At 37.3% G+C, this 14,675-nt stretch overlaps 2 protein-coding genes and 1 long non-coding RNA gene across 9 annotated transcripts in view; 2 read left to right on the forward strand and 1 right to left on the reverse strand.

Moving 5' to 3' along the window:
- Nucleotides 1–13,818, forward strand: part of LOC126603565 (disease resistance protein RPV1-like) — a 68,306-nt gene extending 54,488 nt beyond the window's left edge. For 2 of the 5 annotated variants that reach the window (XM_050270463.1, XM_050270461.1), the window contains 2 exons: nt 11,778–12,450; nt 12,567–13,566. In XM_050270463.1, coding sequence (XP_050126420.1) covers nt 11,778–12,450; nt 12,567–13,205 — 1,312 coding nt within the window. In that variant the 3' untranslated portion in view covers nt 13,206–13,566. Of the gene's footprint in view, nt 1–11,777; nt 12,451–12,566; nt 13,567–13,766 lie in introns of those variants that run through there. The other 3 variants (XM_050270462.1, XR_007616286.1, XM_050270464.1) reach the window with 3 other exon arrangements.
- LOC126603578 (uncharacterized) overlaps nt 1–14,675 on the reverse strand; it is a 73,634-nt gene that overhangs the window by 45,245 nt on the left and 13,714 nt on the right. The window contains exon 2 of the long non-coding RNA XR_007616297.1: nt 11,485–11,638. This is a non-coding gene — a long non-coding RNA (uncharacterized LOC126603578). The remainder of the gene's footprint in view (nt 1–11,484; nt 11,639–14,675) is intronic.
- LOC126603568 (disease resistance protein RUN1-like) overlaps nt 6,709–14,675 on the forward strand; it is a 36,718-nt gene continuing 28,751 nt past the window's right edge. For 2 of the 3 annotated variants that reach the window (XM_050270470.1, XM_050270473.1), the window contains exon 1: nt 6,712–7,002. Coding sequence is in view for 1 of the 3 variants with exons in the window: in XM_050270476.1 (XP_050126433.1) it covers nt 9,301–9,791; nt 9,953–11,057; nt 11,140–11,430 (1,887 nt within the window). In the remaining 2 variants the exon portion in view is untranslated. Of the gene's footprint in view, nt 7,003–9,277; nt 9,792–9,952; nt 11,058–11,139; nt 11,431–14,675 lie in introns of all 3 variants that reach the window. The other variant, XM_050270476.1, reaches the window with a different exon arrangement.

The following is a 14,675-nucleotide window of genomic DNA, read 5'->3' on the forward strand; positions in this document are numbered from 1 at the left end:
TTTAAGGGAACTTTAATGAAAAGCACCCGGTACTGTTCACTTTAACGAAAAACCACATTTTTACACTAAAAAGTCAATCCTGGTACTATTCACTTTACCCTTTATTTTGTCCTTATCATTAAAACTCAAAGTTTTCAAGCCCTTTTCATTAGTTTTCCTAAAATTTAAATGTCACAATACAAGCTATAGTAATTTGTTAACTGCATTTGATTTCATATTGTTTTAAGTTACGAGCAGTGAAGACAGGGAATAAAAATGGAATGATAATCTTTGTTAGATCATATTCTAAAACAAATTTCCAACACTCTGAATCTTGCAGCTTTTGAGCTGCTCTGTGTTTGAGCAATTAGTAGAGACAAAATTGGAAGAGATCATCCTGTAATATCTAGTTAAACAAATCAAGGGAAAACAATTTTACGCCGCCCTTACCTAGTTTACAAAATTTGTCAACCTCTTCTCTTACAAAATTTGTATAAGCCTAACCTGCGCGCGCTATAAAGTCCTAATTCTAATCTTGGGACAATGTAAAAGGAGTGCAGCGGGAAGAAATATCCATGACATCACAGACCACTCGGGCACATGACTTTTTTGGAACTACAAGACAATAAGATGTAAAACATTTCAGAGCTATGTGGCAGGTATTGCACAGAGGGGAAACAAAAGCACAAGGCTCTCTAAGCAAACAATAACAGAGAAGAATCGTCGTATACACAATTGTTTTCTACCAATAGCGAATGACATAGCAGACAACTAGAAGAGAGTAATGATTCTCAATATATAGCTTTTTTACTTATCCTTTAAGATTATTCACAAGAGCATTCGATTTTTGTTAGAAACGCTATATGGAGATTACAATAATCATGACATTATTGTGCGCCATTGTGCTGATCGTTATATGTTCCTGACAAGAACTAATTACTTCTCTTTGAAACGGTGTCTTCCAAGACAGAAAATCCTTAATCTCAGTCACTCACATGGCCTGATGACAACCCCAAACTTGTCACAAGTCCCTAACCTTGAACAATTGATTCTCAAATATTGCTTAAATTAGGTCGAGGTGGATGACTCCATTGGATACCTAGAGAAACTTGTTTTCCTGAATCTAAGACTGCAAAATGTGAGTGCTGGAGATGTGTCAGCATCAAAGTATCAAATATGGAAAGGCAAATGCTTTGTGTGTAATCACAGTCTAGACCATACTTATCATCCTCAGTTCATATTTCAGAAAGAACCAGAAGAACCTGGCTCATCTTGATTCTTCATACGATCCAGAGGGCTGTTATTTTAATAATCATTACTTACATAAGCACATAGAGTTTCCTCAGGAGGACGATGAATATTGTTGTGTTTTGCCACCCGAAAGGGTAAGATTTTACAAGAGAATAAAAGATAAAGAAGGCGATGATTATCGACTGCGTCTATTCAAAAGAAGTGTAGATTTGGGCACTATCCAGTTGCGGTGCTAATCATCGGGCATTGAAGAAAAGATCATGGTTTGTTTTCTTTTGTGAGTCTTATTTTCTGTTTCTCTTTGTATAGAATATACTATATATGCATTTTGTTTGAATAATTGAATCTTCTTAACTCGATCTTTTCAATATTTTGTACAAAGGATGCAAGGGTTCAAAAACACTAGATGTAGATTTCATATCTGAGCTCCATATTGGTTCTTATCTGAGCTCCTTCAGCGGATTAACAATGTGGTCAGCGAATAAAGGAGTTTAATCCAACTTAACAGTTAACAATCAGACGGGCAGATCTTCCCGTTGTTTATTTTTCCGTTTCTTCTTAATTTTTTGTTTTTGCTCCAATCTTTCTTTATTTTTTTCTTCTTATGTTTTTGCTCTTTCTTTATCACATAACCGTAGCTACTTTCTGGTTAAATTCTATTTTTTTTTATTTCTTAAAAATAAATTAAAAGCTACTTATTATTAGGGTCTAGTAATATTCATCTTTACTTATGTTGATGCACAAAACCGGAAGGTCTTGGAACAACGTAAATCCGACCGTGAATCATGCAAACGCCCAAGAACACAAAGATGTATCGTGGTTCACCCCAATGTTTGGGCTACGTCCACACTGATGTTGATTGTATTCCTCTGTAATTGTATGTATGGATTACAAAGTGTTGTTGTGTTTGTGAGGGTATTGCCCTCTGTTGGGTTCACAGAGGAAGAGAGTTGAGAGAGTTTCTGTGTATGTAGGAGGGTTGCTCTGAATATGAGAGTCTCTGTTTGGGGATGTGAGGCCTCAGGATTATGAGGGTGAGGAGGCCCTTTTATATACTAATGGCTCCTCCCCTTTTACATAAATCATGGGCTCAATGTCTGGAAGCCCAAGTAACGAGGCCCAATATAATATGGTACCAACAGTAGTCCCCTAAGTCTTCAGTCAAGAGAGTCTTTTGGCTGGAGACTTCAAATCCAATTCATGTACGGGCCGAAGTGGCTAGATGTCTTGAACCAGTACTCAACCCAAGGCAATGCTCAACATAAAGCAATACTTGGCTAGAGGTATCACACGTTACGAGACTACTCGGTTGGAGGCGATGCTCGTTGCGAGGCTGCTCGGCTAGAGGCTATGCTCGCGGCAAGGCGTTTGCTCGGCTGGAGGCGATGCTCGTTGCGAGGCGGCTCGGCTAAAGGCTATGCTCGCTACGAAGTGGCTCGGCTCGTGGTATTCCTCATTGCAAGTATCTACTTTATGTCGACATGCACTCAGTATGAGTTGATTCTCAACATGACTCGAGTCCGCTTGTCGGGTTCGCATATTGGGTCTATATGTAGGATCCGCGGATCGGGTCTGCAAGTCGGGTCTTTGAGTCGGGGCCATACGTAGGGTCATCGAGTTGGGGCTATCTGTAGGGTAATCGAGTTGGGTCCAAGCACATAGGTGTCCCAATAAGCAAATGTCAGAGCAAGTGGGTGTCCGGTCAAACAAGAGATCACCATGAGCACGTGGCTCATCAATCTATAAGTTGGTAGACTTCTTTAATCAGCAACAATGTTGATCAGTGGATCTAGTTGCTTAATAATTTCTGACAATAAATGACAGTATAAGTATGACCGTATAATGAGTAAATCAAATTGACAAAGTTTGTCAAGGCAAAATATTGTATTATGTTTCTTCTGTGAATAAATGATTTATTCAGTTTGTGTGATAAATCATATGTTGTATAAATCAACAATATATTAAGCATATAATATATATATACCAACGGTAATTTTTTAAAGTGGCAGGTAACATAGGGATATTAAAGGAGAGCATCTTATCTTTTTAAGGGGTTAGTGGCTTTCTTTCAGGCAGATGGCAGACAGTAATTATAGGATTAATAATAGAATGATGGCAGATGGCAGACGGAATAAAAACTTATCTTTAGACAATGGAGTGGGCATCTTCTTTGGTGGTCGACAAAAGTCATCGGTCATGATAAAGTTCTTATCTTCTCTGTTCGTCCATCATTGCTCTAGCAGTGGAACTGTGGCCAACATCTTTGAAATCATTACTTGCGTCCTTTCCAAACCTCTCTCATTCTCGTCGCTTCTTTTCGCCAGCGCTCTGTAAAGAAACAAGGCTCCCAGCACGGCGATGAAGATCCATCCGAGCAAGTGCTGATCCGCCATTACAGGTGAAGGCTGCTTCCATTTCATGGAGGTTTGGTTTGCTTCCATGGCCGCTTCAGACTCTTCTTTTTCTGCGGTGTTCTGTGGATAACATCAAAGTTGAATGGATGGATGCATGTGGGCTTTTGATTACTTGATGAGTTTTTTTTTTTTCTGATAGAATAAAAAAAACAACCAGCCAGCTTCCACTAATCCCCTCGCTTAGCAACAGGTGCATGTGTTAGTGGCAGAGTCGGAAAGAGTGACAATTCTGGTGGCGGACTCGAATCAGCGTTTCCGGCGAATATCGTCCTCGATTTCTTGCTGGGCCCTTCGACGCTGGTTGAATTTTTCAGCGTTGGCGTTGTTCCACAGCACGAATCGAACCTCAGTTGGCGGGTGGTTCTGAGCCGCGTTATGGGTGGGGCTCAGGTTCAATGGTGGCGCAAAAATTGGACAGGAAATGGGAAAATTCAGCACCATTTCTTGCTGGGTTCCTCAAATTGAAGCCGAAAGCTTCAAACTTTTAGCATATATGAGTCCTTTTACTGGGTTCTGAATGCATATCAGTTAAACGATGTCGCAGCAGCTGACAATAGGGGCATTTCAAAGTGAGAGTTTTGCAGGGAAGAAGTAAGAGAGAGAGAGAGAGGTGGCTCCGTGGGTTTTCTGGGAAAGCTTTGGGTTCTTGGGTTTCTGCAGATTCACGGTGGAGGTTGTCAAGTTTTCACAGTGGTGAGATGGAAAAATGAAAGAGAACCGACATAGCTTTTCGTGTCGTTTCCCACAGATGGCGCCAAATGTTGATGCACAAAACCGGAAGGTCTTGAAATAGCGTAAATCCGACCAAGAATCATGCAAACGCCCAAGAACACAAAGATGTATTGTGGTTCACCCCAATGTTTGGGCTACGTTCACACTGATGTTGATTGTATTCCTCTGTAACTGTATGTATGGATTACAAAGTGTTGTTGTGTTTGTGAGGGTATTGCCCTCTGTTGGGTTCACAGAGGAAGAAAGTTGAGAGAGTTTATGTGTTTGTAGGAGGGTTGCTCTGAATATGAGAGTCTCTGTTTGGGGATGTGAGGCCTCAGGATTGTGAGGGTGAGGATACCTTTTATAGACAAAGGGCTCATCCCCTTTTACATAAATCACGGGCTCAATGTCTGGAAGCCCAAGTAACGAGGCTCAATATAATATGGTACCAACAACTTATAAGTGAAAGATGTCTTAAATTCGATTCTCGTCACTTAGTCGCCCTCTCGCTTCTTAATGTAAATAATATCGTCTGTTCAAAACAAACAAAAAAGTAAATTAAAACACTAAAATTAAATAATAAAAAAATAAATAGAAACCCAACCCTCGTCAACTTCCTCACCCTGGTGTGAGATTTGTCCAAATGTTAGATAATTTGGGTTGGGTGAGTTGGGTTGGGGTCGCTTCTTATCTATTCATTCACCCTTCACATCTGTGCATCCACCCTAATTTAGATGATTTGGGATCTTGGATTAGCAATATTTTTCAAATAACAGAGAGAGAGAGAGAGAGAGAGAGGAGTTAGGAAGAGCGAGAGAGAATGGGATGGTTAGATTTTAGAATTGCTATGACATAAACATTAATAATGATAAAAATTAATTAGAGTTATGTGAGAGGACATATGTCAAGCTGAATTTATGTTGGTAGAATACACTAGGGTTAAGTTTGGGCAATTTTGCTCACCACCATTTTATTTATCATTGTTAAATGAGTTTAAAATTTGAAATTTGTATCTATCCACAGTAGAATATCAGGTACACATAACAAACATACGAACAAACAGATTATAAATTACGAATATTATTTGATTAACGAAAAAACAAAGAAATAGGATTGCCAAGATGGCTACACTTAAAGACTACATTTTAATCAACTTATTATCATACTAAATTATAAGTTATATGTATAGAGAACAAAACCTAAGAAACCCTAATTTGAATGAGCTAAGCCCAAATCTTAAATTAACAAGCAAACCCAAATAATTAAGTAACTAATTTCCAACATCCCCGTCAAACTCATGGTGGTACACGACATGAGTTTGCCAACAAGAAAATGTCAATGTAGGCTTCGCTAGGTGGACAAGCAGGCAAACAAGCTTGGCTAGGCTGGACTTGACTTGCGAATGGGTAAACTGATTATGTTTCAGACATGCATGAGGGTATGGAAAGAAAGCATATGAGTGCTCCCCATCACTAAACAAACGAGATTTTCATATCCCAATTGCAGCAATGGACGGACAAAAAGAATACTATCACTCAAGTGATCGCAAGTCCAAACACTTAAATAACAGTCACAAAATTCCCATGCAGGCCAACAACTCGTGTGGGCCTCAAAGACTTCAAACAAAATCAAACAGCCCATCTCTTTTTGCCCTTTCCCCGTGTGGGCCGAAATCTCAACCAAATTCGTGGGCCTCAAACATACCGCCACTTTTTCTCCTTTTTCTTTTCCTTTTTCCCTCTTTTTCTTTTTCTTTTTTACAGATCTCTATAATTGTTGCCCCAACACGACAATTTTGTTAATTCTTATTAATGAAGAGGATTTTTCAATCTTTCTTTGTTTCGTGCAGATTGAATTTGCCTGCGTTCAAATCTGAACCGAATCATTTCTTTTTTAAACAACTGGTGTCGGGGGAGGGGGCCTCTGCAGCTTTTATCAACTTTGAGTTACAAGTCCATTGAAAATTAATAATTGATTTGTCTCTTTAAGGAAGAAAGGCCATAGAAAATTAATAACTGAATTATCTTTTAATTTAATTATTATAATAACTTATTTGTCTTTTTTAATTTTTTTTTAAAATGATATTGCACGAGTAGAATTTGAGCTAAGTCACACGCCATAATTTCACACCGAACGAAAATCGAATCTAAGACCTTCTTTTTTATAAGTGGAGAAATTTATGATTGAATCTTTAGATTTTGCATTATAGTCGCTCCATGGTGACTCTTTTGTGACTATAAAAAATGATTACTCAATTTTCGTGGAAAACGCGAATTATACACGTACGTACCTTGAGTACTTTTTGGAAAAGCCATATATAATTGTCACCCTCATTTACCCAAAAAATAAAGAAAAAGAAAAGAAAAGAGAAAACAAAAGACTAGCCCTTCTTCTTGAGCTTCTCTGGTAGCATGATCATCTCCCACATCCTCTTCTTCATCAACTCTTAAGACCGACGCCCATTCAGATCCTTGCAAGTTTGAGCATGGTGGAGAGGAACTATAGTTATCAACTTGAGTTTGCGAGTTAGCGAAATTCGATTTGTGAAATCGTCCATTTCAAAGTGTCTTTTTGAAGAAACTAGTTGGGACTTTCATCCAACAGCTTTCGGCATCTTACAATACACAACTCTGGTGTGTGCGAGGTACCTTCAAGCTCCCCTCTTGTGAAAACATACATCTGCTTGTATTATTAGCTTTCAATTGAAATCTTCATGGCCGATGAATCAATGCATTGGCTTTGGCTCCTCTTGCTTTCTTATCTTTATTTTTCTTTTTAATATTGTCCTATGAAATTTGTTTTGAGTCTCTAACTCACACTTAAAGCACCGCCGTTACACTGAAAATTTTCTCTAAGCTAGTGGGTCATTCTATTTTTTTTATGAAAAAAAATCATAAACTTATCCAATAAACTCCACATATCATCCCTTATTGACATAGTTAGATTCAAGTGCTACATTTTATAATTACACATTAGTTGGTTTTTAGTTTTTTATTCAAGTTCTTTGAATTTTGATTAAACGCTTTAACTTTACATGTGTTTTTTTCTTAATTTTTAACTCAATATGTTATATAAATTTAAAGAATATAAATATGAGTCTCTAAATTCATGGAAATTGTTTTGCAAGACTTTAATTTTTTTTTTTCAGAAACGTGAACTAAATCCATTCATGAAAAAAGATCCAGTCCTTTTCTTTTTTTTCTTCTCAAAATAAATATGAGTCATTATTTTAATAATTAATTTATTAAAAATTGATAAAATATATTTTTGTATAAAGTTTTAATATGAATTTCTTTTAGGGTTGTCATTAGCTTTTTACGTACCAACGCCTTCAAACTTAAAGCCACAGCCCACTCCCAGTCCAAATCCATAAACCCAGCCACTTTAATTGTTTTCAGAAGAGTGGCAGTTTCGTAAATAAAGTGAAATGCAGCAAAAGTCACTGTAGCTTATGAATAATGCTAAGGAAATTTTATTTGAACACATCTAACCTCTTTCTATACCCAACTTACTCTCTTCACCCATATTGTTTTTTATTAAAGAATTAATATCTCTTTAAACCCAAATTTATTACCTAAACTACCCTCTCAAACCCAATTCAAAATGTAAAATTATCTTTTCACCAATTTTCTTTATAAAATAACATCTCTAATTGAATGTTGTTTTTTCTTCAAAGAGGCGTCCTTTGCCACTATAATTGCATTTGCCGTATAGGACTAGCATTTCCATGGCTGTTTTTTTTTCCTTCTGCTACCACAACCCATTCATGGACTTGGGATCCAAGAGATCATTCCATAGACTTGAATTTGCCAAGAGAATGCTATGTAACCTTCAGTTCAGTCCTTTTTAAATCGAGCATTTTCATGTACTTTTTAAGAAACTTTGAAGTGACATAGGGATGAGTGTTTTGCTGCTATGTTAATAAACAAATAAACAAATTGGAGCTATTTTGAATAAAAAATGTGCAAGACATGCCACCAGCTAGTTCGTGGTTAAGGTTGAGCAATCTTTATTTGTACCAAGAACCAAGTTTTATGTCTTTGCAGTACTAATAAAAAATCCTTGCACTGGTGTTTTGGGGCGCATATAGACGACATAGAGAAACAAATACAATATAATATAAAAAATATGAAATTGAATCCAAGGAAGAAGCAAACAAACAAAATATCCATAAATCGAGTCATACCTTAGTTGGAGGATTAAAAACTTCAAAATCACCATCCATCAATAGAAAAGCTTGTTTTTCTCTATCAGAACTATTAGGGTTTTAGTTGGAATGAACATAGGATAAACTAAGAGTGATGCTAGAGTTTAGTTATAGTATGTGGGTCTATTGATAAATTTGATTTTTATTATTAATTTCATTTTGTACTTAATAGTAATTATGTAATAGGGTAAAATAGACAATTAATATTTAAAATTTAAGTTGGGTGTAGAAAGATTTTAGATGGGTTTAAATAAAATTTCCCTAGAGCCAATTCTTCCCCAATTTAGACTATAGTAATATGAAAAATTCCATCTCCAATCAGACTTTCATTCTTAATACAAGTTAGCATACTTACTAGAAACACCAATTTTTTATTTAGTATTATTATTTTTTTCTGGGTAATACTAGAGACATCAACTTATTAGTTTTTGCATCAATTTTTTAAATCCCAAATTTCGTGGCAATGTTTCAACGCATTTTCTGTTCACATTTTACAACAAATAAGAATTTGCATTGTGACTTGTTAACAATTAACTGGTGTCTCTTGCACTATTATTATGTTTATCATTTCTTACATACTTCCAAAATTAGACATGTAATATGATTTGCATCTCAGTGTTAAATCAGATGTGTTTGGCAGCTGGAGAATATATTCTCAATTTGCATTCCAATTTGTATATAATTACTTTTGTTCATGCATGCACTGCAACAGATGGACACTATTCAATAGCTACGATGAGCACCGAGCAGCAGAATGCTTCTTCGTCCTCTTACCGGTGCACATATGATGCATTCTTAAGTTTCAGAGGTGCAGATACACGCAAGGGTTTTGCAGATCACCTCTACAGTGCTTTGGAGTTGGCAGGAATCCACACTTTTAGAGATCATGATGAAATTGAGGGAGGAGCAAACATCGAACAGGAGCTACAGACAGCAATACAAGAGTCACGAGTTTCAGTCATTGTTTTCTCCACGGACTACGCCTCTTCCACGTGGTGCCTGAATGAACTTGCTATCATCATGGAACGTACAAAAACAGATGGACACAAGGTTGTGCCAGTTTTCTATGATGTGGAACCATCAGATGTCAGGAAACAGACGGGCAGCTTTGCAGACTCATTTACTAGACATGAAGAGCGCTTCAAGGACAAGATAGACAAGGTGGAGGAGTGGAGGCGAGCTCTTAGAGAAGTAACAGACCTGGGAGGGATGGTTTTAGGAGAACGGTAATTTGTCATTCCCTCCCTATATTCAGTCAAGTAGATCAGATGCTAGTCTCAAGCTTGTGAAAGTTTTAGCTTTTCTTTTTTAAATAAAAAAATTAAATAAATAACTTGCTCGTGTTTTTTCTTTTCGTCTGATATATTTTTATATCAATAACATATAGGTACGAGTCGCAGTTTATCCAAGATATTGTTGAAGCTGTTGGAAATAAACTGGACTACATGAACATGTGGAAAAGGAGATTAAGAGTTGATCCCTATGTAATTGGAAGAGATTATTATGTGGAAAGCCTGAACACCTGGCTAGAAGATGGATCAAATGATGTTGGAGTAGCTGCCATCCATGGAATGGGTGGAATAGGCAAGACCACCATTGCTAAAATTGCTTATAACCAGAACTTCTCTAAATTTCAAGCTAGCAGCTTTCTATCAGATATTAGGGAAACTTCCAAACAAGCCAATGGTTTTGTTCACTTGCAGAGGAACCTTCTTTCCGATATCCAAAAGAGGAAAGTGAACAATATATACAGCCATGATGAAGGTATAGTAAAGATCAAACGGGCTGTACGTTGCAAAAGAGTTCTTATTGTTCTTGATGATGTTGAGAACTTGGAACAGTTCAATGTGATTCTTGGAATGCGAGACTGGCTCCATCCTGGAAGTAAAATTATCATAACAACTAGACATGAACATTTGTTAAGGGCTGAAGTTTGTGTAAGGTTTAAGGTTAAAGGATTACCTGAGCATCAATCACTTAAGCTTTTCAGTTGGCATGCCTTTGGACAACCCCATCCTCAAGAAGGTTACATGGACCTTTCAAGACCTGTAGTAGAACATTGTGGAGGGGTTCCATTAGCTCTTCAAGTTCTGGGATCTTCTCTATTTGGAAAAACAGATGTATGGAAAAATGCATTACACAACCTAGACGTGATTACTGAGGGAAAAATTCAAAAGATTCTTGGCATAAGTTTTCATTCTTTACAAGATCATGTTAAACGTTTGTTCCTCCACATAGCCTGTTTCTTCGTAGGGAAGGACAAGGATTTTACAACTACAATCCTTGACGAATGTGATTTTGCCACAGAGGTTGGACTTCAACATCTGGTTGATAGATGCCTTGTGGAAATTAATGTCCACAACAAGTTAATCGTGCATCAATTACTTCAAGACATGGGAAGGGCAATAATTCATGAAGAATCACCTGAGGACCCTGGAAAACGCACTAGACTGTGGCATAAAGATGCATTTAACGTTTTGACAAAATTAACGGTAAGAAACATGAATTTTATGTGTATATATTTGCAATGGTGTTCTGCATGGTAACTTATCCAATGTTCTTATTTGTTCTCAGGGTACGAGAACTATCAAGGGCCTCATGCTCTACTTTCTCCCAACAGATTCATCTCCGGTAAATGAGGTAGGTTTCAAAACAAAGGCATTCACAGAGATGCTCAATCTTGAACTACTTCTGCTTGATAATGTAAAGTTGAGTGGAAGCTATGAAGATTTTCCAAAAAAATTAATATGGTTGTCTTGGAGAGGATTGTCTTTAAAATCAATACCAGCCAATTTTTGTTTGGAAAATCTAGTTGCTCTTGACTTACGGAAGAGCAGTCTGCAACGTGTTTGGAAAGGAACCAGGGTATGTTCTAATCTCTCTCGCTCTCTCTCTCTCTCTCTCTCTCTCTCTCAATACACACAAATAAAAATAAATTTCAGTGAAATTAGACTCTGTATTCATAGCAACTAATGACTTCTCTTTGATACGGTTTCTTACAAGATTGAAAATTCTTAATCTCAGTCATTCACATGGCCTTAGGACAACATCTGACTTGTCCGGACTCCCTAACCTTGAGAAACTAATTCTTAAGGATTGCATTAATTTGGTTGATGTTGATGAATCCATTGGAAACTTGGGAAACTTGTTTTCTTGAATCTAAAAGACTGCAAAAGTCTTATGAAGCTTCCAAAAAAAATGAACATGATGAGGTCTCTTGAGGAACTTATTCTTACTGGTTGCTCAAAGCTTGTGCTTCATGATAGTGCCATGGTTATTTATATACACACTACATCAAGGGATATGAATAAACTTAGACTGTTGTCAACTATATCATGGACACCAATCAGGTCTTGGTGGATGTGGGCATGGCCAAGAAAGACTCTTCAATCAACCAGTTTCTCACTGGCAAGTTTACCACATTGTTTGGGAAGCTTAAGTCTGTCTTACTGCAACGTGTCGGAGGTTCCCAATGATTTATGTACACTATCTTCCTTGAAATATTTGAATCTAATTGGTAACTCAATTTTGTGCCTACCACAAAACATGAAGAGTCTTATTATGCTCGAGACTCTTTTGTTAGATAAATCCATAAACCTTGAAATGCTTCCAGAGCTGCCCCCAAGGTTGAAGAGGTTGGAAGCAAAATATTGTACATCATTGAAAAGATTAACAAATTTACCATTGTTCAGATCATTAGAATCACTGTTTTGGGGTTGCGAGCAATTAGTTGAAGTTGAAAGCTTGTTGAATATAAAACCGTCGAGAAGCACTGACATAGAAATGAGAAGATATATGGGCCCGTTCAATTTGAAATCCATAACAAGCACTGATGTTGAAATGATCAACTACTTGACCAGCACAACTAGGAAGGTTCCTGTCCAGGTCTTTCTCTCTGTCTCCTCTCTCATGTATAGTTGTTCTAATTATTATATCTATGAACTAGTTGGGTCTAACTGTTTGAATAATTAAATTTGAATTGTGCAATCTTGATGAAGCAGGGAGTCTATGAATGTGGTGTATATAGCATTTTCCTTCCTGGAAGCAAGATTCCAGATGGATTTGGCTTCACAACAATATATGGATCAGCGCTGTCGGCTATGGCATCTTCACATCCTAATCTCAAAATCCAAGCCTTGAATGTACGTGTTTTATATGCAATAGAACCGGGCTTGGCAATTGATGACTATCTTGTTAGTGCTCAGCATTTGATTAAAGTCAGTAATCAGACCAAGGGTCTTATGTGGACCTATTCCCCAGTCACAGTAGGTTTTCCAACTGAGAAGGAAGATATGTTATGGCTAAGCCATTTTCAAATTGGGAACAATGAATTGGAGTATGGGGACCAAATACGTGTTTCGGTGGAGATGCATGATTTTTGGATAAAGGAGTTCGGAATCCAGCTTGTGTACGAGCAGGAAAGACCTCCTTCTAGCCAGAATAATGTTGTTGCTGGAGATGTGTCAATGTCAGCATCAGAGTACCAAACGTGGACAGGAAAATACTTTCTCAGTAATCATAGGCGCCGCCGTACTCATCAAACTCAATTCCGAAAGAGACAGGAGAATCCAGCACATATTGAATTTTCGTTTGAGCCAAAGCATCAGCTTCATACTTATTCAAGGCCCAAAGACCATTGAAAATATTTTGAAACTTGGAGCATGTCCAGCAGATTCCCCATCTACATCTACTCACCTATTTTGGAGAAAATGAAGAGAAACCTCCTTAGTTCTTTTTTCCAACATCATTCGTTCATGGTTGGAAGGAAAGATCAGCATCACTTATCTTGTTGAGTGTCGTCTTTTTGTTCTTTCTTGTTATATCTTTCTGAATATAAACTTATGGGTTTGTTGGATTTGTTGCTCTTTATTTATTGCTTTGATTTGTTAATTGAATGAATATATTAAACAAAAGGAGGGGAAATCTCTACGAACTCGTGTAGTTGATGCATGTAGTACTCAGTACTACTCTTTCAGACAATAATCCTAACTTTTAATCCCACTTAACGTAATATAATTTGGTGTCTGTAGTATGTTTCGTGGTCTAGGTCACTCGTATATCTCAAAGGAGTGAACCAAACAGCTGTTTAACTTGAAAAAAGGCGAAATTTAGCATGCCCATGAACTTTTAAAATGTTGGGAGCAGCTCAGGTTTGAGTCCCAGCAAAGGCATGCTTTTCTTAATTTTTGCACGACTTATAGCTGGTGCGAGGGACCTCTGCGCGTTAACTATGTGTCAGTCTGGGTCCATTTATATTAACTACATTGTAGTGTTTGAGAATTGAAGGGAAAATCAAGAAGAAAGGATGAGCAAAAGGAAGAACACAGAGAGTTTAGAGAGAGAGAGAGAGAGAGAGTTTTATATATTTGAGGAAAATGACAACTAACTACATTTGTAAGTTGAAGGGCATTATATATTAAACAACAGAAGCTTACTGAACCACAAGTAACTAATTAACCAACTAACAAATCATTTAACCACCTAACAAACATTATAACAACTTAGGCTGATGTGGCATTGATTACACAGTAACCAATAATCAAGAGACATCTGTCTTCATCCCCCCTCAATCTCAGCTAGGTTACCAAGCCTGAGATTGCAGCAATGTGAGCATGAGATAAATTGTTGAGTCCTGCAATTTGAGACATCTGCTTCTTATTGATCTTTGCAATCTCCAAACTGGCCTGCCTTGCACCAGGTCCAACATATGGCTCCTCTGCTATGCCTGCCAATCATGTATCAAAGTTTTTTTTTTGGCACTAATGTTTGCGCATTATCCTTTTGTTTTAATCAGACAACCACAGTGGAGCAGCAGCAATAGAAATGAGAATTTCCAGAAAGCACAAAACCCAAGATCTCCATCTCTTGTGAATACTCCAAGTTGTTAAACAATGCACCACTATTTGAAACATAATGCACGGAGAGCTAAACATGTTATCAATGTCATTAGACTCATTTTCTGCATCAACAACCATATCATCTTCTATATCATCAACCACAACTCAAATAGTTTCCTCTTTGTGGAGTTCTCTTCAAGAAAATTCACAAACAACTTGCATCTCGGTAAGGCACCATCCTGTTTAATAGAATCCCTTATTAAAGGAGTGTGA

The sequence above is a fragment of the Malus sylvestris genome, chromosome 15, assembly GCF_916048215.2.
Source record: "Malus sylvestris chromosome 15, drMalSylv7.2, whole genome shotgun sequence".
In the NCBI taxonomy this organism is placed as follows: domain Eukaryota; kingdom Viridiplantae; phylum Streptophyta; class Magnoliopsida; order Rosales; family Rosaceae; genus Malus; species Malus sylvestris.